This window comes from Ochlerotatus camptorhynchus, unplaced genomic scaffold, assembly GCF_037179485.1.
Source record: "Ochlerotatus camptorhynchus isolate MF236.1 unplaced genomic scaffold, CSIRO-AGI_Acam_v1.1 ptg000257l, whole genome shotgun sequence".
Taxonomy (NCBI): Eukaryota; Metazoa; Arthropoda; class Insecta; order Diptera; family Culicidae; genus Ochlerotatus; species Ochlerotatus camptorhynchus.
Window position 1 is genome coordinate 1940611 of NW_027040747.1, and position 25210 is coordinate 1965820.

The window sequence follows — 25210 nt, forward strand, 5'->3', positions numbered from 1 at the left end:
AATTGATTCTTATTCGCGGTGAGTAGCAGGTTTGCTGTGTGAACACTAACATTTCGTATATTCATTCAAACATGAAGAAATAAATAAAATAAATTAAAATAAGCGTCTCTCAACAAAAGATATTCATAATGAGCTTCTAAAACGAATAAATTTCAGTGATTGTCTTTTGTTACACCCGTCCGTTTAATTAACATTGTTCCCCACCAACTTGAAGTTTCAAGAAACAGATGAGGCTATCTGTTTTTATGTTCAGTATTTTATTTACTTTATTTACATATCTGCATTCGCCCTATTCAGATAACACTTCTGAAATTTGTGAGTTTGACAGAACCACCAGCACCAAATTTTCGGAGTACACTGGAAATGTACTGGACTTGTCAAGTTGCCCCCGGGTTGATTAATATTGTCGAAAAAAACAAGCACGAAACTCTGCGATCAATTTCAGTTCGAAGTTCGACGATAAGTTTAGCAACTATCGGTGCTAAACCCGAAAACGTAAATTCACACAATCGTGATAGCAACGACCGGTGCGTAATCAAGTTGCTAACTAAAATAACAATGGCTAAAGTTGTCAAACTAGCAGCCCGAATAGCAACGCATTGGTGCGGGTGCTCTAATGAGTTCATCTGAAAAATATGTTTCCGGGCGGAATGTGTTTCATCAACGCTGAGTCACCAGTTGCTAGAAAAGTGTATGTTCTAACAGCTCCCTTCCTTGTTGAGTTCTAGTAGCTTTTTGATTTTTAGAATCAATCAAGATTATTAATTATTATGCACTGCCACTGACAGTAGGACAAGCACAAGTAGTGGTTTCCTCTATTTTTCTTCAGGAATGTTCCTTCAACAGAAAATGGATGATGACAACAGCAAAATCGTACACGATCGATGAAGATCATAATGAATTCCTTCTGACTGTTAGCTCTCTACGCGAATTTTTACATCGAAAGTAGTGTCGTGGGAAAATAGCCAGAGACAATCGAAAAACAAGAGCCAATGACGACGACGATGCGCTTGGCACTGAATGACGGACGATATGTGAAGTTAGTTAGGTAGGAGATGTATAGTGTTAATCTTTTTGGTCTCAGACTTTGCCTTCGAGTTAATGGAATGTAAATCAATGCAACTTTGTCTCACTCTTTATTGAAAGTCCTGATGAGTGCGAACTAACCGTTGATGACAAAGACGTTTCGGGGAGGGGAAATTAGCAGTGTCACACACCACATACGCGGCCTTAGTAAATTGTGACTAACTGAAGGCCTTTCGGTAATATTATTTAATTTATTCTTCGTCGTTGCCACGTTGTATTGGGAACGATGAGTAACACACAACATGCCACCACGATAAACGGCATTGTAACTGCATTTGCGACGCTTGTGAGCTGTTCACATGTACCTAGAGAAACTGGCTTATGGAATTATTGGCAACAATTTTCATTCATGATCAATATATTAAAGATTAGAGAAGTGAGGAATGTGGCTTTCGTATAGCGCGTACGAAGAAGTCGCTCATAAGTGGAGGAAATATTCGCTTTTTCATACTTTAATATAATATGGCCAACCCCAATAGCAGAATCAAATTTGGTGACACTGTCAGGGTGGCCAGCGAAGCAGGAAAACCGGGAAAAGTTCGGGAATTCGATGGAAGAACCGGTACAAATTAATAACCCTAACATATACACTCAGAAATTATTATCGTGTTCAGTTTTTTTTTTACTAAACTCCCAACAGCAGGAGTATTTAAATAGTAATAGTTTGTTAATACCAGAACAATCGGGACATCGGGAAGGTCATTTTTCGCGTTGAATTTGGTATTAGCGAAGTGGAAAAATAACTTGGAGTGGATCTAAAACGCGCTTTTGAAACAATTTCTAGGCCCTTATTGTTAAGATCAATCAAGAGCTTTGGAATTACGACTACTGCATATAAATGGTTTGGAAGCTATTTGTCTGACAGAACTAAACGGACTGTTTTTAATGATTCTGTTTCCAGTCCCGTGGGGAATAACCTTGGAGTGCCCCAGGGAAGTGTATTAGGGTCTCTGTTATTTATTATGAATATTAATGACTTGCGACGTGTTTTACGGTTTTGCGACATTAATTCTTTTTGCAGATAATACTGTGTTATCCATTTCAGCTAAGGATTTATAAGTTGCCGTCTCACACTTGAATGAAGATTTGCGTTCTCTAAGTAGATGGTTGAAGTATAAGCAGTTGAAATTAAATACAAGTAAAACTAAATTTATGGTAATTTCGCGGAATTGAGTAAATGAGAACGTCTCTGTTGTAATTGATGATGAGACTATTGATCGCGTTCGGGAGCTTAAATATCTTGGCGTGATTATTGATGATAACCTTAATTCCACATTGACAATGTCATCAAGAAAATTGCCAAGAAGTAGGGAATTCTATGTAGACTGAAAAACGATTTAACTTTTGCCAGTCAAATACAGCTATACAAATCAATCATCTCTCCTCATCTAGACTTTTGCCCTTCCCTTTTTTTCTGGCCAATGCAACACAGATATCGAGATTACAGCGCTTGCAGAATAAAATAATGCCTTTGATTTTGAGATGCAATAGATTAACTTCCTCAACTTTGATGCTAGACGCCTTACAATCGGTGAAGCAAAGAATTGTATATTTGACTATGGTGTTCATTTTTAAAGTAATGAACAGTTTGCTGCCTTGATATTTGTGTGATCGAATTGAAAGAGGATGTGACTTTCATATATATAATACTAGAAACGCGGATGAAATAAGAACACCACATTTCTTGACTTGTGCTTCACAAAATTCATTATATTTTAAAGGAATAAATGTTTTCAATTCGATGCCTAGACATAACGTTCAGCAACACTTACAGAATTTAAAAGACACTGCATTTCACACGTTAAAACTGTCATTTGAACGGTTATCCAGTGATTTTTTTATGAATTGACAAATTATGTATGTTGACGAAGTTATCTATAATGGATTATTTTGAATAGATAGCTGTCATATGACTTTTTAATAATTATTGTAGCACTGCAATAACTATTTTTGTTCGCCACGATGGTGATGATGGATTTTTAATATTTGATTTAATAGAAGTAGATTTAAAAAAAAAAGTGTTCTCTACAAAGGTTTGAGCCTCGCGCGCGTATTACGGATATAGAGGACTGAATTTAACATTTGAAGCTTATTTGGAAGATACCTTGAGTTAGTAGTAAGTTTTCTGGCAAATGTTGGGGGTGCGTAAGCATTCCTGACATTGCTGAAAATTATGATAGCATCAGATTGCGGGGTTGCTAGTGTAATAGGATGCTTTGTTGATTGTTCATTAACTCTTGATCGCTTGTAATACTTATGAATATTTTAGGTGGACAAAAAGACGAACTAAGAGGTGGACGCCTGAACTTTTTTCACATTTATATCGCTGTGAAGCAACTGTAAACTCTGGAGGGAATTTATATCTCTAACTGTAACCAGTTCGTTTTTGTTTGCTAACCTGGTTAAAATGTCATATTTAATTATCTTAAAGATAAATCGTCCAGCTCAAACCTTTGTAGGGGTAAGAGGTGGGACCATCATCATCATCATCATCATCAACAGCTGAACTAAACCCTCTTTTGCTCAAACGTTATTTCAAAACACGTTCAACCTTATTCAAATGATCAAATCTTGCAGGTGTATTGGAGTATTCTTCTTATGGTTGCTTTGGAACAATTAAATTGAACTGCCTAAATTTTAACGAACACTTCAGCTGTTGAGATTGAGTAATGTTTATTTTTTTTATTTTTTTCCGGTAACTCAAACGCCATGTAGAAGATAGAAAGTTGTAACGTGCTATAAGCTATTTACATTGTTCTTGTATCACGATATCCACTTATAGCACTTTACAGCTCTTTAGACTAAATATCATTATAAACCAGGGGGCAACCCTTCATGCCTCTCACGAGTTCAAATCTCACCCCCGGACAAGCCATGAATGACCCAAGAGAGTTAAGGTGACTATAATAATAATAATTTAAAAAAATACATACATAAACTAATTTTCATAGGAAACTTGAACTTTTATTAGTGTCCTGTTCTTCAACATTCTTCTTCTTCTTCGGATTTCATTTATCGCTAATTAGCATTTCTCTTATCGCATTTTAGCTTAATGCGTGCTCTCAGCTTAGTGTTCTAGATGCACTTCCACAGTTATTGATTGAAAGCTTGCGATGCCTATATCATTTGTGCATTAGTATAATTGTTTGGCAAGTAGGGTAGAACGCTACTTCGTCGTAATCATCGATTTCCGTTCTGTCGAGCAGAACACATCAGTATAATCAATAATTTGACGAGAAACAGAATACGGTCGCAAAAAGCCGTGCCCCAAAATCCCCCGTCTCGATGAGTCTGTCTAATCGTCGCCCACTGGTGTCTTCATAGCTAGTCGAGCTCCAGACGAATCGTTAATACTCCCCTGATCCTATCTTTCGACAATGTACCCCTCTAACCTCGGGTAAACTACGAGTATTCGGCCCAACTCCTACTAGACATAAAAGTAAGTGAACTTTGTTACAAACAATGAACAATGAATTACCGGCTCCGTAAAGCTAACGCGATTGAGCCTTCCAAATAAACGAACTAGATTAAAAAATAAACACAATTTCACTGTCCCACCACTCTCTATGCAATTTATGCCTAGCGGGACAAATAATAATGCAGGGTATCTGACTTAATCAAACCCAATCCAAGCTAATACCAGTGAGAAGCTACGGCATCGAATATCATGCCTTCAGTTTTCTGGTATATGTTAGACGGTGACATTATTGAAAGGTGTTGTCGAGGCAGTGGTTTATTGGCAAAAGAGAAAGAGTATAATCTCACAGGAACTTATATAGCTAATTGATTAATCACAAAGCCTAGCTCTCCGTTGGAAGGCCCTTGGTGAAGATATCAGCAACTTGGTCATGAGTCGGTACATATTTCACCTCGATCTCTCGTTGCTCGATTCGCTCTCGAACAAAGTTGTACCGAATGTCAAGATGTTTGAGCCGTTTTTGGTCCCTTGACTTCTTCGCAATTTGGATGCAGGACTGGTTGAAGATGACAAGAGGTGCATCCAGCACAAAACCAAACTCCGTAACGAGATTTCGTAGCCAAATTGCCTCGCATGCAGCCTGACTCAGAGAAACGTATTCCGCCTCGGTTGAGGACAACGAAATGGTTGCTTGCTTGCGTGTAACCCATGTCACCGTGTTGCCGAAAACTTTGAAGCAGAATCCTGACGTGGATCTTCTATCGTTCACATCGCCGCCCCAATCTGCGTCCGCAAACCCGAGCAGTGGAACGTACTCATCGTCACGATGATAGACAAGGGAATACTCCTTCGTCCCTTGAAGGTAGCGTAGGACTCTTTTGAGAGCCTTCCAATGTTCCTCTGATGGCGCACTCTGGAACCGACTGAGGACGTTAACAGCGGCACAAATATCCGGACGGGAAGACAGCATGAGGTATGTCAGACATCCCGTCAGCTCTCGATAGGAACACTTGAATTGTTCCCGGTCATCGTGTAGCTTTTCCAACTTGGTGTTTGGTTCCAATGGTGTGGAAACCGGTTTACATGTTTCCATGCCGAATCGCTTCAAAAGATCAAGCAAATATTTAGTTTGATTGATAGACAACGTACCTTGCTTCATGTCGTATTCGATTCGCAATCCCAAGAAATTCTTCAACTCGTGAAGATCGATCATGTCGAACTCTGCAGACAGCAGCTTCTTGGTCGATTCCAACTTCTTCAACGAATTGCACGCCAGAATGATGTCGTCCACATACAGGACAACGTAGATCTGAACCTTTCCTTCCCTTCTTGTGTAGAGACAGCTGTCATACTGCGAACGTTGAAAACCCAGCTTCACCATAAAGTTGTGGAACCGCTCGTTCCAGCTTCTAGGAGCCTGCTTCAAACCATATAGGGATTTTTTGAGCTTGCACACCTTCTTCCCTTTCTCAAATCCTGGTGGTTGCCGCATGTAGACCGTCTCTGACAATGTTCCGTTCAGAAAGGCAGTCCGAACGTCCATTTGATGCAGGTGCAATTTCTGCTGTACGGCCACTGACAGTAACGTGCGTACGGTACTCATTCGAACCACTGGAGCATACGTTTCTTGGTAGTCCAGTCCGAACCGTTGAGAGCAGCCTTTCGCTACTAGTCGCGCCTTATACCTGCTTACCGAATTGTCATTGTTGTATTTGATCTTGAAGACCCACTTACAGGGCACCGCCCGGCAGCTATCAGGAAGGTCAACCAGGTTCCAAGTGTTATTCTTCTGCAACGACTTGATTTCATCGTCGATCGCCAGCTTCCACTCCTCCCAGTCATCCCGCTGCTTCAGTTCGCCTATGGTTTCCGGTAGATTTTGTGTGTAGCTTTCAGCATTCAGCGCAAACACTCCGTACAGCTGATAATCGGAGAACTTGCTTGGTTTCTTCCTGTTCCGCCCACTTCGCCTTGCTGGTTCTGTTTCTTCATCCGGTTCCGATTCGGTTTCTCCGCTCGTTTCTTCCTCGGATGCAGCTTCCTGGTCATTGATTTCTTGATCCTCTTCTTCCTCGGCGACTTGAGTGCTTGATTCTTCCCTATCGGACACAAGGTGGTCCGACGTGTAAACTGATGACATTTTGTGCTGCATCTCTTCAACTACTACATCCCGCGAAATGAAAACCTTCCGCTTTTCCGAGTCCCACAGTCTGTACCCGTTTACAGCGTATCCGACGAAATTGCACAACTTACTCTTATCGTCCAGCTTGCTTCTCTTCTCCTTTGGGATGTGGACAAACGCCTTGCTTCCGAATGCTCGCATTTTCGAAACATTGGGCTTACTTCCGTTCCATTTTTCAAAGGGGGTCACCGGCTCCTGCAACGCTGATGTTGGGCTTCTGTTGATCGTGTAGACTGCTGCTTGCACCGCTTCGTTCCACATATGCCGCTTGAATCCAGAGTCGTCCAGCATCGCTCGAGATCGTTCCATGATGGTCCGATTCATGCGCTCCGCAACGCCGTTTTGCTGTGGCGTATAGGGCGCTGTAGTCTCCATCACTATTCCTTTGGCTTCACAAAAACTGATGAATTCTTCGTTGACGTACTCGCCACCGTTGTCGCACCGGATGCGCGCCACCCTGCGCTCGAAGTGTGCCTCCGCCATCGCCGAATATTTCCTGAACATTGCCAGAACGTCACTTTTCGCCTTTACGATGTACACCGCCGTGAAGTGCGTGAAATCGTCGATGAAGGTCACGAACATTTTGCCTCCATCCCAAGCTTCCAGCTTGAATGGTCCACACACATCCGTGTGTATCAATTCCAACGGACGACTCGATCTTGCTTGCGGTGTGTCCGCAAATGGTAGCCGCACTTGCTTCCCTTTCATGCATGATTCACAAATTTTCTCGTCTTCTTCCAGGTTACTTCCAATTTCCAGGCCGTCCACCATGTTGTCTCGAACAAGCTTCCTCAGACCAGAACTTCCGATGTGGCCGAATCGTCGATGCCACAGAACCATTCGATTTTTGGTATCTGCAGCGAGAGCCGACTCAGTTGGTGGATGGATCAGTTCGACATCCAGCTCGAACAATTTCGTCTTTCGTGTGGCCGTACAAACCTGCGAACCATCCGCCTTCGTGATGTACGCATCATCCCGTGTGAACGTGGTGCGCATTCCTCGTTCCCCAATTTTCGGAAAACAAGTTGATGGTCAAATTAGGAACTAAAAGGACCTCGTATACAACGCACCGCAGCTTTTTCTTGCCTACTTTCGCAAGCATTTTCACTTCACCGGCAAATTCACTCACCAGTTGCTATCCAGACTTCGCTACTGTGATGACGACCGGTTGGTCGAGACGATACACGTTGTGCAGAAACTTCTTATCCTTGACCATGTGTTCGGAGGCTCCGCTATCAAGCACCCAACGAAATTCTTCGCCATCGGTGTTACTTCTGTCGTCCGTGCCCACGAACGCAACATCGTATTGTGTATCAGCAGCATTAGCCTTCTCCTTTGATTTTTTTTTCTGCTTCCCGACGTCTTTCCCGCACCGTGCTCCTGCTTCCGGCTGTTACTTGGAAAATCTGCTCGCTTATGTCCGGGTTTACCACATGCGTGGCACGTGAAAACGAACTTCCCACCTTTCCAGCAAACGCCGTGCCAGATTCAGATTGCACTTCGCCAAGCTGTCGTTTCACTTCTTCGCTCAGCAACCTCGTCTTGACGAATTCCAACGAGCATTGTTCCACTGGCAAAGTCTCCAGCACCGTAATCAACTGCCCGTAGGATTTCGGCATTGACTGAAGCAAGTTGAAAACGGTCACCTTTTCGTCGAACTTCACTCCAGCAGATTCCAAATCTCGAAGGTAACAATGTGTTCCTCCAACGGGCGATTTTCGTCGTATCGCATCACTGACATTTGCTTGAGCAGGTAGAATATGCCAGCGACGCCTTTCTTCTCGCCGTTCCAGCGTGGATCAAATTTCCTTCGGAGTGGTTTTTCCTTTTATGAAGTCAAGGTGCGAATCCGCGATCTTGTGGATCAATATGGACTTGCACTTCACGTTCTACTGCTTTCGCCGTTCCCGTGATTGGTGTTTCTGCGCCTTCACTTCGGCGGTGTCCACCGCCGCATCGACGAAAAAATCTTCTTCTTCCAAGCTCTTCCGGATGCAGTGCTCCAACCCCAATTCTTCCAGGTACGCTTCCATCCTGTAGCTCCAATTTGAGAAGTTCGTTCCGTCGAACAGGTACACCCGTTGGGTTCTTTCTTCGTCCATTCCGCTTCCAGTCGTCCGAACCGTAAAACCGTAACCGACACTTTTACTTCGATCGATCGACCCGAAATTTCACTTTGCTCGTGAATTTTTTTTTTCTTGCGTTCCATACTACGCCAAACAAACCACGTTGCTATGGTAACCGCGCGCCTGGGCCCATAACCTATTGAAAGGTGTTGTCGAGGCAGTGGTTTATTGGCAAAAGAGAAAGAGTATAATCTCACAGGAACTTATATAGCTAATTGATTAATCACAAAGCCTACTACTTTTAATTTCAGCTTCATGTTTCGGTTTGCTTCACATCAGACATGAGCTAGCAAAAGAGACAAAGTCCAGCTGCCCTTAGATGCCCTTACGAGAATCCCACCCACCTAAAATACAGGCAAAATATCATGTTTTTCGAGAATATTTCACTAAAACCACTATAAATTCCACAAATAGTTCAATGAAAATTCGCAACTAGTTTGTTTTCGTTGGAATAAATACAGAAACCAGAGCAAACATTCGAAAATATACAAAAAAAGTTAACAAATAAGAATTTTGACATCATATTTTTCAATGTACCCTATATCTCCGAAACTAAAGGTTATGGAAGTTTTATGTCTTCTGCAACTTTCCTTCATTTTAATAGATAAAAAACTTTGTTGAAAACACCATACGTCTAGGATGCTTTATTCAAAAGTTAGATTCGCGCGCCATCTCTACGACCAAGTTGCGAACTAATTAATTTATTCAGAAGAAGTGCTTAACTAATACAAACAACTTTACCGAAGACAATATTCTGATTGGATGCTTTGTTCAAAAGTTATTAATTTTTTCCGAGAAAATCACTGATCTGCCCCAGTGTGCACCGAGACGAATATTAATATTGACGACAACACAAGCGATAATGAACAAAAACAAATGTTGACTTCGATACTCAGGCTGTGAACCATTTGCCGAGTTAAATTTAACTCGTGGTTAAAAGTGACATTTCGAAAGTTATTCTCGATGTTCGAAAATCCCTGTGCTGTCGATCGACCGGTTTTCGAGAAGAACTCAGCCACGGTTGTCAACATTTAACTTCTTGTCTGTCAGAAATAACCACGCTCGGATAGCAGGAAAAATCGATAACTTTCCATCTGTCAAATTTTAACCAAAAGTTAAAATAATTCACTAAATGGTTCAGAGCCTCAGAGGTTGCCTTGATCAAGAGAATTTATGTCAAAATTCAAATTGGTCATTCACTTCTTATACTCTCAGTGCTAGCTGGTGTTGCTAGATCGTTGCTCTTCTCTCCATTTATGTTGCAGCTCCGACATAATCTACGTGACTGCTCTGTTGACGGCATTCCAAGTGCCCTCCTCTCGACAAACTTCATCGACGTCCACGTTAAGGACGGACATCTCCATTCGCACTGCCTCAACCTTTGACAGTTGAACATCATATGCTTTTGTAAACAATGCCTTCTCTAGATGATTTCTAGAAAGTCAAGACTCGCTCACAATCGGGTAGAAGAATGTTCCGGAACTTTTATAATGTCCTCAGAACTTCTTTGAAGCACTGCAATCTGTTACCGAACGGTAACCTTTATTTTGATCTTGGTGCTTCACATAAGGTACATTCAAGGATGAATTTTCAAAATCAAACATTCAAATGTCCGTCAACATGTTGGGGAAACTGGTCTTGGGATTTTTTTTTTTTTGGTATGTGCACAGGCAACTCCCGGGGATTATGGGGCACGTCTTGAGGATGCCTTGGGCCAGGTCCAATGATTATCCATAACACAGAATAGCAGACAACTTAAACATTTTATAAAATCAAAATAGTCGTTGGATTACCTGACCTGGTCACTCCTGTTATTTTTCGCTGTCATTCCAATTCAAGAGCTCGATGTGAGCAATTCAAGTTTGCCTTAATAAAACATTCTTTTGTTCGTTAAGGGGGGAGTACACTTTGATTTTTCAAAAAAATGCATTTTTTTTTTGGCTTAAAATGTTCCTTGGGATGTAACTTTAATTTAGAAAAGTCCGCCAGAATATTCCTTACCGCTTTACGAAGCGATTTCCTAAAACATGTACCGGCGCGCTGAGAGAGCATTTTATCTTTAAACGCGTTTATCTCGAAACGGGGTTTTTCAAACTGGCGTGCGAAATAACTCTAACCAGTTATCATCAAATTTGGATATCGCCTAGGTTTTCTTGTTCAGAATTAAATTCTGCTTAGAAATACGTATCCACATTTTCGATTTTATCAAAAATGGATTTTTAATCCACGATTTTGTAAGCATTTTTAGGGTGATAAAATGGACTTTTTTTTTCCTAAGGCCACAACTTTTGAAAAAATTAATTTAAAAAAAAAAATCTGAATACGTATTTCTAACCCAAATTTCATTAATAATCAGGATTTTTGTTCGATTTATGTTCCAGGGTCACATGGAAAGGAGTATTTTCCTACGCCGTTTTCCGACTTCCGCGCGACCTGGTGCACCGGCCACGGGGAGACGCCAATCGAGTTCAAAAAAATACAAATTGTAGTTCGAAGGATGACTAATAAATGGGTTATAACATATTGGTCCTCCCTGAGTGTTTTATTGCTTAAAAAAAATAACGAAAATGCCTTACTTTTTGGACGTTCAAAGTGTACTACCCCCTCAAGTCTCGGCCTGTTCATTATTGCCCCGTCCTATCCACGTAGTTCCTTCAGGTTATGGGCTCGTCTACGAAGGAAGGCTCCGGAATTCCGCAGTTGAATGGAACGAACTTCGAGAATTGGTGGTTTCGAGTTCAACTGTACCTGGATGTGGCCGAAGTTTCGGACGTATTAACCAAGCCAGTTCCCGATGACTCGGACCAGGAAAGGGCGAAGTTGTTGCAGACAGATCGGAAAGCGAAGTCCTTGCTAGTTGGATTCCTTTCTGTTGAATGTCTAGGCATAGTACGGGACAAGGAGACTGCTCGAGAAATGTGTAAGGCACTGGAAGATACATATGCGAAGACGTCTGTAGCAAGTCAGACCCTGTTGCGAAAGCAGTTGGCCAGGCTCCGTATGAAAGAAGGAACTTCGATGCGGCATCACTTTCAACAGTCCGACGATGTCATACACCAACTCAAATCGGCAGGCGCGAAGAGAACGACATGGTATCGCAATTATTTCTCACCCTTCCCGATAACTACGACTCCCTTGTAACGGCTCTAGAGATTTTTTTTTATATCTTTATTAAGGAGACTTTCAGCCGTTGGCTGGCTCGTCTCCGAATACCCCAGAGGGGGGTATTCCTAGGGGAAAAGGGGGTTTACAGAGTTTTTAGAATGTACAGAGTTTTGGTTTTTGAAACTTATGTTTCCTGTCTCAGCTAGCTGTCAAATTTTCATTTCAAAGGCTGTCTAAAGGACCCCGGTAGAGCCCCACCGGCAGAGGCTGCCAGGTGAACCTGGTAGTTGCTACCGGCAGGGGTTGCCGGGCCTGCTATCAATATCGTATTTTAAATATTTTTGTAGATTCCTGCTTCCTTCGTAAAGCAGATGAGTTGGATTTCCGCTACCGGGTCGTTTTGGAGGACGTCCCGAATGTTGTCGGTCAGACCGTACAACTCCCGTGATCCGTGGAAACACGGGCAGTTGATAAGGATGTGCTCAACCGTCATCGTTGTTCGGCACGCGTCGCATCTCCTCCGGAAGCCTCCACCGCTGCTGCTTCCCATGTTGTGAGTAATCCGGGTGTGACCGGTTCGAAGTCTGGAGAGTATTCTCTGTTCCGCGTAACTTTTGGTGTCCGTCCATGGGGCCGTTTCCCCTTTGACCTTTCTAATGAAAAGCTCTTGGTTGCTGTTCCATTCGTTGCCCCATGCTGACCTGATGGTAGATTTTATCCAGACTTTCAGGTCTTGTCTGGGGACCGACTTGTGGGCAAGACGGCCGCTTCGTCCGGTGGCCGCGAGGTGGTCGGCTTCAATGTTACCGGCGATTCCGCAGTGGCCCGGTATCCACATGAAGGTGGTGCCGGGTTGTGTGTGCTTCTGGATGGCCTGAATCCACGGGTGGCGTGCAGTGGAAGATTCCAATGCAGCCAGAGCGCTGGCGGAGTCCGTGAGTATGCATAGAGGGGAGGAGGATGGCTCTAGAGAATATCAACGAGAACGACCTAACATTGGAGACTGCGAAACAGCGGTTACTGGCTGAAGAATCCAAGCGGTCTGATGGAAGATTCGAGCAAACACAAGGCAGCAGCGTTTGTTGAAGGCAGAAATAAGAAGCAACGAAAGTACAACGGAAAGTGTCATCGATGTGGCAAAATTGGTCACATGATGAAAGATTGTCGTGTCAAGAAGACCGATGGTAACGTCAACGCAGCAGTTAGAAGCACAGCAGTTTCGTTTATGGTGAACCAGAAGCAACCGAAGGTGCAGAACAAGCGAACCATCTTCTACGTGGACAACCTTTCGTTATTTATGTGGCCAAAGATGGTGTGTCGATTGTTGGGAAATATGAAGGCGAAGTCAGGGGGATTTCCAAAGAAGGCATTCTGTTCCAGATGAAAAATGTAATTTTCGTACCACAGCTGCGAGGCAACCTGCATTCTGTCAAGAAGATGTCCCAAGCCGGGATTGACGTGTTGTTCACAAGCCGCGGCGGAAAACATCAGGCGCTGATGAAGCAAGGTGATGCGGCAATCGGTGTGGCATAGTGGCGAGGAAATCTCTACGAGTTGGAGTTAGATCTGGACGTGGTAGGACCTACAGCAAATCTCTGCGCAGCGGAAGTCAGCAATCTCTGGCATCGTCGATTGGGTCACACTTGTCAGACCACGAAGAAAACGTTAGTTCGACACAATATGGTGGAAGGTCTTGGCCCAAGTTGATTCAATTGGATTCTGTGACACATGTGTGCTTGGAAAGCAGTGCAGATAACCCTTCGACTGAACTTGTGAGCGAGCCAGTCGATTGCTAGAGAGGATACATTCGGATGTGTGCGGACTGATCGATCCGCCGGCTTGGGATGGATCGAGATATTTCGTCTCCTTTATAGATGACTACAGCGATTTTACGTGCATCTACCTGATGAAGAGAAAGTCCGAAGTCTTCGTACATTTTCAAGAGTATGAAACCATGGTAACCACCAGTTTGAAAAACGAATTTGCAAGCTAACTGTCGACCAGGGACGTGAGTATGGCTCCGGAGAACAGAAAGCGTACAACAAACGAAAGGGAATTCAAATTCAGCCAACCGTTGCATACTCGCCTCAACAAAACGGCGTGGCTGAACGGTTCAACCGAACCCTAGTAGAAAAGGTGAGAACCATGCTTATCGACTCAAATATGCCAAAGTTTATGTGGTCGGAGGCAGAACTTACTGGAACGTACTTGTTGAACTGGTGTCCTACTGCTGCTCTGTCGGATAATCGTACACCTGCTGAGCACTGGACAGGTGCGAAACCTGATCTCTCCAAGTTGCGTATCTTTGGATGTAGAGCGTTTTCGTGGGTTCCAAGCCAGCTGAGGAAGAAGTTGGACAACAAGAGTCGGGAGGCGGTCATGATAGGCTATGCTCCAAATGGCTACCGCTTATGGGACTATTCAAGCAAGAGGGGGTGAAATCAAAGTAGTCGTTGGATTACCTGACCTGGTCACTCCTGTTATTTTTCGCTGTCATTCCAATTCAAGAGCTCGATGTGAGCAATTCAAGTTCATTCTTTTGTTCGTTAAGTCTCGGCCTGTTCATTATTGTCCAGTCCTGTCCACGTAGTTCCTTCATTTTATGTGCTGAGTGCTGAGAACGGAACGAGAAAATTTCCTGAGTAGTCTCATGGCAAATTTTGTTGACCTCGGTGACAAAGATTCCCTGAGCAAATCCAAAGAAATATTAATGGACTTAAGGCTCATCGAATAATGTTCAATCGCTTCCTCAACAATTCCAGAGGAATCAATGGCCGAATCCAGTGGGTTTCTGAAAGGCTAGTCCAGAAATGATAAATCACATTGGAGTATTTCCGGGTATCTCACAAACCAGCCCAGTAAATCGCAAAGACAAGGCCATTGGAAAGATTTGTCTGTGTGTACTTCAAGAAAGCAATGATACGAAGACCTCTACAAGACACCGCTGTTATAATATCGTATCTCACATTTTAATTTTAAAAATGGTTCACTACATCACACCCGCTTCGCTTCGGTGTACATTAAGCCCCATCATCCGATACATTATTCTTTCGCATGCTAGCTAGCTACTGCAAAAAACGAAACGAAAAATTGCCTCATGGACCGATTGGCTAGTAGTTTTCTGATTAGGAAGAGTTTTACAGATCGGGCCAAAAAGAATTGATAATGAGCCTCACTCAATCAGTGGTTCAATCTTTCTTTTTTTTTCTTCGTTCAGGACCATATCTTCCGTAAGTTTATGCGGCACATGAAATACACGGCTTGCAAGCACCTAGCAGCGCTGGAAAAAATAATAATCGACGTGCTTGAGTTCTTCAAACAAGAATTATTAGTGAATTGTTCACGCAGTGGGTCAAGGTTTCTTCTTCTCGCTCTTCGGTTGTCTCTGATGAGCTTCAAACCTACAACAGCCAAAATGTGGGATTGTTCGATGATCACTGCGAAGCTTCGAGCTCTTGCTGCTCCCGTCCATTGGGGTAAACAACAAACAAGTTCCCCTATTTGGTGTGTCCGGCCGTCTGATTGATGGAATGGAACTTCACTACGCGTCTGCTGCAGCCAGCATAACTCGTATCTACTATGAAAAATGTACGTGGAAACGGATCGAAAAATGACCCAGAGACTAATACGTAGAAGATAACTGTAAACGGTTTGTACCTCGCGCTGGGCCATAGCTTGAGCTTGGACGGCTGGCTGCATCACAGCCATCAGTCATCAAACCGGTGATTAGGAAGGTATGAGTTCATTGTTCGTCATGATCGAATCATGTAGGACTCTTAACAATATTGTTATTTTGCCGATGTGGAACGGATTAGAAAGTTCGATCGCCATTCAGAAATATTGGAAATGCTTGCCTTTCAAATCACAACCTCTTCGGAGCCAAAATTCCTTCCTATTGTTTCACAGCTGTTTATTTTCCCCACGAAAAAAAAAACCTCTTTCGCTGGCTTATCCGCAATTAGAACTCGTGCTTATCGGCAAGCTAGCCACGAGTTATTTTGTGTCTTTCGTCTTTTTGCCCACTCTCCTCTCTGTTTTCTTTGATTGCAAAGTGTCTCAAAAATAGAACTCTTTTTTCCTCGTCGTCCATCCACTTGCCTAACTAACACCCAATTCATTTGCGGCGTTTCGACGTAATTCTTCCCATCAGCAGAGCATTCACTCCCGCAGTACTTCTTCCGTCATGCGATTATAATATCTGGCTCTGGTTCAGATACACACACAATACATAATATGACATCATCCCGACCGGAAAGGTCACTCCCTGCTCGGTTCTGTTCCCAGATACCAATCAAATTGAATTCACTCATTCAATTTTGCCCCGCAGAAGCGCTTCCAGTGCCACGAAGGTCACCACCACCAACCGCCTCGCATATCCACATCGTTTGTCGTTCGGAGCTCATTTCTCGAACAATTTAGTAGATACGTAGCATTGAATATTTTTTGTGTATTTTGTTTTGGACCGCCAGGGCATGGGAACAAGAGAGCGAGAGAGAGAGCGTTTTCATTGCCTTATTTAGTAAACGAAATCAAAAGATAACTGTATAACTGTATTTCCTTGGCTAGTTTGCAGCCCCTTCCCTTCCCTAAATGCTCTGCTACGACTTACCTCCTTGCTTCCGGACATTCCGCTGATATACACTTTGATAACCATTTTGAAGAGCGTTTCCTGCTGCGCTCGCTTTCGGTACTCGGAATGGGACGAAACTGTTTCTTTTCTGCGCTCTGCTTGACTCGACTGAAATTTCCCTTCCTTCGTTACTTGCTTTACTGACTGTGCTCTTGATCAAGCTCAGTCGTCACCTCGCAAGCTCCTCCGCTCAAATTTCGGCCGCAGACAAGCGAAAAAAATAATATAACTTCCACACCCTTTCTCTAGCACTGCGGACACTGCTTCTTCCTAAAGCGAACTTTTCCTCGCTTTCTTCACGCCCAACTTTTCCTTCAATTCACGCAAATTTGCACGCCGCCCTTTTTTCACCCTTATCACTTCTGTAAAGACGCACTCGCGGAAACGCGTACGATTGACACCCGGACTTGCACGGTCGACAAAATTCCTTTTGTGGACTATAATTTTTCCTCTTTAATTCCAATAAAGGCGCTGCTGGGGCTAAACTTTTCCACTCTTCTCTGGCTTTGCTGGCTGACTGACTGAACGAATGTTGTAGAATCGGATGGTTTCTCGGCGCTGTGCTGGTTGTTTTCTTTTTCTCATCGGCTTTGGGGGAGTTTTCCGACTTTGACGTCGTGCGGGTGACGTTTTGTTACGAAAACGATCTAAGCCCATAGGTGCAACGGAAAGATGAGTAACTTGCACTTTACAGAGAAAAAACGAAAAAACGGAAAAAACAGAAAAATAAAAATTTGTGTGTTCCTTTTTTTACATTAAATTCAAATGCCAATAATTTATCGATATCATGTAGGGGGAAATTGAAACCCATAGAAAGTACTCACGGTAACCAGCGTAAATATATAAATGAGTAACAAAATACACATTTTTTATATTTATATGCAGCTGTCAAAAAATGTGTAAATTCGGAGATCCTAAAATGTGTAAAAAAATACACATTTTAAGAATGTAGTGCCAGTCAAAAAATGTGTATTTTTATACTCATTAACAGGGTTGCTTCCACTCACTTGCTATAAAACAATGGTTTTCTAAATTATGAGATCATCAGATGATATAATGATATGCTGTATTTGTAAGTAACAAGAAAAGGGTGTAAAGGATGTGGTTGACTCATAAAACCTGTCAATTTCGCTTTCAGAGCGTCACAATCGGCGATTTTATGATTCGCGAGCGTTCACTCTGAGTGAGCGCTCACGAATCGTTAAATCGCTAATTGTGACGCACTGAAAGCAATTTTGACAGGTTTTATGCATCAAACACATACTTTACGACCTCTTCTTGTAACTTACAAGTACTAATTATCATTATCACATCTAATGTGTTCATAATTCGGAAACACAATTTTTTATAGCAAGTAAGTGGAAGTAACCCTGCTCATTAATGTGTAAAAAAAACTTCAAACTTTGCTGCATCCTGCTTTGTTGACGCACGGCATTTGCTAAATTTTCAGTGAAGAACAGCAGGAAAATGGAGGAACTACGGTCCAAACTGGACAGTGCGCAACGATGGACATGCTAGAGGGTAGGTGATTTATACTTTTTTCATACACACAAAGAACAAAAATTGTTGCTATAAAAATATTGCATGATCAAATTAAAAGTTTGCCAAATTTCGTAGTTTTAACTATGAAAATTTTCAAAATAAAACATATTTTTTTGGTTTAAAAGTGTTGCTTTCACTTTCGGCTTGTAATTTTAAAAGTGTATTTTTTAGAATAAAAGTCGAAAAACTGTCAAAAACCTCTTCATTGCAAAGTTTTTGACAGTACTGGACCACCGTTTCCCGCCAAATTAGACATGTGAAAAAGAAAGTAAACCAGCAGCTAACATGCATGAGCAGCAGCAGTTTCCCACATTTTCATCCGCCGGCGCGCTTGTTTCTCTTCTGACGCTATCAAGTGGAAGGATCGGAAGGATATTCCAGTTACGGGATTTGGAGGTAGGTTGATGTAATTTTCGAAAACTTTCGATCATGCTTCCGATTTTACTAATTTATGTGTTTTGAGCAGCCTCGTCAGTCTTGCCGGAAAGGAAGGCTACTCCCATCATCACCATCACCAACTGTATCATTTGCGTAAAATGCTTCTCATGGAAGATTCCACAATGCAGTGCCCTTTCAGTCATCATCAAAAATACTCGCAAAAATATAAATAAACGAATATATATTAAATAACATATTTCTATTTTTATTTTCTTCAAAGCATATAGCAGTCGAATTAAAAAATAATTCATATTTGAAATGAAAACATGCATCGTTGCGTTAAAAATGCCCATCTTTTAAATTAAATGCTTTCGTGAGTCTATTTAAAAACATGGGTTTTTATATTGACAGTTCTACAATTTGATTTGAAAGTTTCTACTTTTAAAAGTAAAAATTGAGTTGTTTTTGAATTGACAGTTGGCTGACTTTTGTTTTGAATCCTAAAGACTTTCTACTAAAAAGAACCAACGCAAACTTTTAATTCTACTAATGGTTTTTTTCAATTTAATTAACGATAATTTTTTGTGTGTAGCTTATTCCCTTCAAACGGTAACCAGCGTAAACACATTAATGTGTAAAATTTCACACATTTCGTAAAAAAAGGGGCCTACTCATAAAATGTGTAAACTGCGTTTACACATTTATGTGTAAACCCAGCAAACGTCAAAAGAAGTGTATTTTTTACACATTTTTCAAGAACGGTTTTTACAGCAAAATGTGTAAAAAGTAATCATTTCTAGAACTTAAATATAATGGGTGCGCATTGTTTTTTTTTATTAATTTCGGAATTTTCTTATTTGTGTCAATGGTAAAATAAAGATTGCTCGATTATTGTATCCAGCTTTCCATGCTCGGTAATGGCGGCCTGTTTGTATGAATAAATGTATCCTTCACTGTGCTTTTTGACACTATCTGGATGTTCGAATTTCAACCCCTTCCCTTTCCCTCTCCCAGGAACAGTAGAAAATGGAACAACATACGCCCTCCAGTTAGTGTCAAAAAGCACAGTGAAGGATACATTTATTCATACAAACAGGCCGCCATTACCGAGCATGGAAAGCTGGATATATTTTATAAAAAAAAGAAATGCCATCAACAAAAATAAGTAGTGGCACCGGATGTGTGGTGGTAAGCGTGATTTCCTCGTGATTTCCTCTCAATCCCAGTCGACGCTGCCGGGATGTTCTGAGGCATAACATCTCTGATCGCGCCGAGGATCACGCCTTCCTTCGGAAGGGAAGTCTCCGGTTCATGAGTTGATGGGTCGATAGGTAGGGTCCAGGTATGGGAGCTTCCTCCCTGGCGTCAGTAGCATTGGTGCTCAGCACGGAAAACAAATCAAGGGAAGAAAAACAAAAATCAGTATATGAAGTATATAAACAAAACGAGAACTAAAAGCTATGAAAAAAGTATAAATCACCTACCCTCTAGCATGTCCATCGTTTTTTTTTTCCTTTGGTTTGTTTTTTCCGTCGATCTTGTTTTCCGTGCTGAGCACCAATGCTACCGATGTGCCAGGAAGGCAGCTCCCACACCTGGACCCTACCTATCGACCCATCAACTCATGAACCGGGGACCAACGGCTTTACTTCCCATCCGAAGGAAGGCGTGATCAGAGATGTTATGCCTCAGAACATGCCGGCGGCGCCGACTGGGATTGAACCCAGGCCTGCTGGGGTGAGAGGTAATCACGCTTACCACTACACCACCGGCGCCGTTAAATGTCCATCGTTGCGCACTGTCCAGTTTGGACCGTAGTTCCTCCATTTTCCTGCTGTTCTTCACTGAAAATTTAGCAAATGGCGTGCGTCAACAAAGCAGGATGCAGCAAAGTTTGAAGTTTTTTTTTACCCATTAATGAGTATAAAAATACACATTTTTTCACTGGTACACTCAAAAATATTACAAAACGAATATACCCACATACAGCGGGCTAGTCGCCCACGGCTCGCCCCCGGACCGCTCGGCGGACGGGGCGGACTTGGGCGACTCGAACCTCGCGGCGCCGCTTGGTCCAAATTTGGTCGCCGGCGCGCCGGGGGCGACCATATTTGCAACATTTGGGCGCCTGAGGCGAAAACGATACCTGTCAAAAAACTGATCGTTTCGGCCATTTTGTCCGCCCCCAGGCGCCCCGGCGCGCTTCCGGTTGTTCACCACCATTTTCTTTTTCAATGGGTTTTAAATTAATAAAAATAAAAACTGTTGAAGCATGAACATGACTTCATCAATAATCTTTATTTATCTTATTCTTATAACTAACATATGTTTTTTTTATGAAATAGATCTTAACCTAACAATAATATCTTACAAACTAACCCCATCATGTAACACATCAAAATACACAGGAATTCAAAGACTAGTTCAATGGAACTCAAATCTAGTTCCAAGAACCACTTTGGCCACGTCCGGATACATTCCGGGTGTCCCGGGGGAAGAGGCCAACATCTGATTAGGGTCAAACAAATCATGCGACACATCAAAATACATAAGAATTCAATTTCTGGTTTAATAGAACTCAAATCCAGTTCAAGAACCACTTTGGCCACATCCCGACATATTCCGGGTGTCCCGGGGGAAGAGGCCAACATCTGATTAGGGTCAAACCCACCATGCGACACATCAAATTACATGAGAATTCAAAGACTAGTTCAATGGAACTCAAATTTAGTTCCTAGAACCACTTTGGCCACATCCGGACATATTCCGGGTGTCCCGGGAGAAGAGGCCAACATCTGATTAGGGTCAAACCCATCATGCGACACATCAAAATACATGAGAATTCAATTTCTGGTTTAATAGAACTCAAATCTAGTTCCTAGAACCACTTTGGCCACATCCGGACATATTCCGGGTGTCCCGGGGGAAGAGGCCAACATCTGATTAGGGTCAAACCCACCATGCGACACATCAAATTACATGAGAATTCAAAGACTAGTTCAATGGAACTCAAATTTAGTTCCTAGAACCACTTTGGCCACATCCGGACATATTCCGGGTGTCCCGGGAGAAGAGGCCAACATCTGATTAGGGTCAAACCCATCATGCGACACATCAAAATACATAAGAATTCAATTTCTGGTTTAATAGAACTCAAATCTAGTTCCTAGAACCACTTTGGCCACATCCGGACATATTCCGGGTGTCCCGGGGGAAGAGGCCAACATCTGATTAGGGTCAAACCCACCATGCGACACATCAAATTACATGAGAATTCAAAGACTAGTTCAATGGAACTCAAATTTAGTTCCTAGAACCACTTTGGCCACATCCGGACATATTCCGGGTGTCCCGGGAGAAGAGGCCAACATCTGATTAGGGTCAAACCCATCATGCGACACATCAAAATACATAAGAATTCAATTTCTGGTTTAATAGAACTCAAATCTAGTTCCTAGAACCACTTTGGCCACATCCGGACATATTCCGGGTGTCCCGGGGGAAGAGGCCAACATCTGATTAGGGTCAAACCCACCATGCGACACATCAAATTACATGAGAATTCAAAGACTAGTTCAATGGAACTCAAATTTAGTTCCTAGAACCACTTTGGCCACATCCGGACATATTCTGGGTGTCGCGGGGGAAGAGGCCAACATCTGATTAGGGTCAAACCCATCATGCGACACATCAAAATACATGAGAATTCAATTTCTGGTTTAATAGAACTCAAATCTAGTTCCAAGAACCACTTTGGCAACATTCCGACATATTCCGGGTGTCCCGGGGGAAGAGGCCAACATCTGATTAGGGTCAAACCCATCATGCGACACATCAAATTACATGAGAATTCATAGACTAGTTCACAGGAACTCAAATTTAGTTCCAGGAACCACTTTGGCCTAATCCGGACATATTCCGGGTGTCCCGGGAGAAGAGGCCAACATCTGATTAGGGTCAAACCCATCATGCGACACATCAAAATACATAAGAATTCAATTTCTGGTTTAATAGAACTCAAATCTAGTTCCTAGAACCACTTTGGCCACATCCAAATAGACAAATACCAACAATATGGGTATTTTTGGAATCGGGGTGACGTAAAAAGGTTCCTGAGCCATTTTGAAATCGAAGATGGTCTCTTCCGGTTTCAGAAAATAGGGAAATACTGTCAAATATCTATCAAAATGGGTATTTTTAAAATCGGGGTGATGTCTAGAGGAAATGGATATCCGACGTCATTTTGAAATCAAATATGGCTGCTTCCAGTTTTAGAAAAATAGGGAATACGTCAAATATCCATCAATATGGATATTTCTGGAATCAGGGTGACGCCGAGGTCGAGGTTTGAAATGAAAGATAGTGGCTTCCGGTATCAGAAAAAGTGCGAAATACTATAATATGCCCGTCAATATGGGTATTTTTGGAATTGCAGTGAGGTCTAGAGGTCAAAAATCGATATCCGGCTACATTTTATAATACAAAATGGCCGCTTCCGATTTATGAAATGTGGGAAATATTGTACAATACCCATCAATATGAGTATTTTTTGAATCAGGGACCGAAATCGATAAAAGCCATTTTGAAATCCAAGTTTGTGGCTTCCGGTTTAAGAAAAAGTATCAAATACCCATCATGGGTATTTTCACATCCAACACATTAAACATTTTCGAACAAAATTTTGCTATTGTAATGTTGTTTTGACATCAAGAATTTAAATCGTGTGACATTAGAATCAAACGATTTTGGGATGTTTTTATATGTACAAACTAATTTTTTTCTCGGATGTTTTCAATTGTACCTACAGCTTATAGTTCTCTGATGTTTTCAAATGTATGAAACAGTTCTAACGTACTATGCACTAAACGTTGTTCAGATGTTTTCAAATATGGATGCTTTCTAATGTATTCAGTTGTACAAAATATTAGAATCAGTCATTTTTCAGATGCTTTCAATTGTACCCAAATTTTATTGTTTTCTGAAGTTTTCAACTGTGCAAAACATCAGAATCTAACTTTTTCAAATGCTTTCAACCATACAACACATTAGAATTACAAACATGATTTTGTAAACAGTACACACCATTGTTGTTAGATAACATTATAGAAATGCATACATAATAGTCATTGCTAAAGCTCCCGTTCCCCACCAGTCAGTTAACTGACCTTAGCTAACCTAATATCATTGTAGCAACTCTCTATGCGGCATTGGAACCATGCCATCAGCGCGCTAAGAGTTATTAGACTACTGACATAGGCGCCAATTCGTGGATGACGAGGCACTAGGTGACGTTACAGCGAGCTTGACGATTGTTGTATCATTTTTGAACGAACTACCAGACAATGATGCCTAGTGTTTACATGATCAAGTTTCCAAATTTACAGGGCCACCCACATTAGATCCGGATCTGACGCAATGCGGTAAAGCGGCAGCTAAATATATTGTCTAACTGTAAAATTTACGTCAATGCAACGCAAGAGGATCTAATGAGGGTTACCCTTAAGGTCTGTGGCAGAGTGAAAACTAGGGGTCGCGTGAAATTTTAGTGAAATACCCCAATCATTTATATACTTTATCAAAACACAAATGCTCCGTCCATGTGTCGAACCACAAAGGAAACTCGTCTGTTGGTGGTGATTGATGACTTCCTTGGTTGCTTTGGTGGTGTCATGCCTTCCTTCGAAAAGAAGCCCAGCCATGGGTCCTGGCCATTGAGTTGATGAGTCCAGGTGTTCAGTTGCCTCCCTGGCGTTAGTGGTTGCCACTCGGTTGCAGAACATAGACCGATAGAAAATAAACAAGAAAATAAAGCCGAATTGAAGATTTATCCAAGGATTTTTAAGTAAATATTTAGATGAGCGGTTGAAAAAGGGGAAATAAGTAAAACACAGCTTTTAAAGTCTAATGAGCTAAGACTAGAGAATGCTAGAGAAACTGTGAAAGACTATCAAAGCAAACTATGTACCTAGATCCAAATCTTTTCAGAAAACTTATCAATACGCATAGTTTGAACCGATGTATAAACATCATGCAGACATTGTTGACTTTGAAATGTCTATGAGCCAGGGCCGAACCCAATGACTCCAGGACAGCGGCATAACGGTACAGCGGTAAATGTACATTTTCAGGAAAGTTCGAATAACTGCTAGAACAGGGTAGTTCTAGAAACATCAGAAAATTGCGGGATTTAATTTAATTTAAGTTAATAATTATTCTGAAGACCTACTGCTGAACAGAAATTCAAACGATGTCCTTTTGATATTCTTTGAATAGGCCAAATTGATCAGGTATTATTCTGAGAACCTAAAACTGATCAATAATTCAATTGAAACTTTTCGGATATTACTACAAGAGATCATAATAAGCAGGAATTTTTTCGAAGACCTAGAACTGATCAGAAATTCAAATAAAGTAGTTTCGAAAATATTTGAAGTGGTCAGGTGGATAAGGATTAGATATTAAAATCTTGAGATATTCTTCGAAGAGGTCAGGAATTATACTGAGGACCAACATCTGATCAAAAATCGAATTGAAGTCGTTTGAAAATTGCTTCAGAACGCAGAATAATCTGAAATTGTTTTGAAGATGTTACACAGAAAAAAAAGTTGTTGAATATTACATCCAAACTGCTGCAACCAGGTCAATCCATCGGTTGTGTAATATAACGTTGTACGATGTACATCGATTTTGCGAACTAAATTACATCCATTGATGTAATATTGTATCTGCTTTTTGCTATTACA

At 41.8% G+C, this 25210-nt stretch overlaps 1 protein-coding gene across 1 annotated transcript in view; it reads right to left on the reverse strand.

The window, feature by feature from the left end:
- Sh3beta overlaps positions 1-17097 on the reverse strand; it is a 57688-nt gene extending 40591 nt beyond the window's left edge. The window contains exon 1 of the mRNA XM_065226691.1: positions 16527-17097. Coding sequence (XP_065082763.1) covers positions 16527-16571 — 45 coding nt within the window. The 5' untranslated portion in view covers positions 16572-17097. The remainder of the gene's footprint in view (positions 1-16526) is intronic.
- Between the last annotated feature and the right edge of the window lie 8113 nt (positions 17098-25210).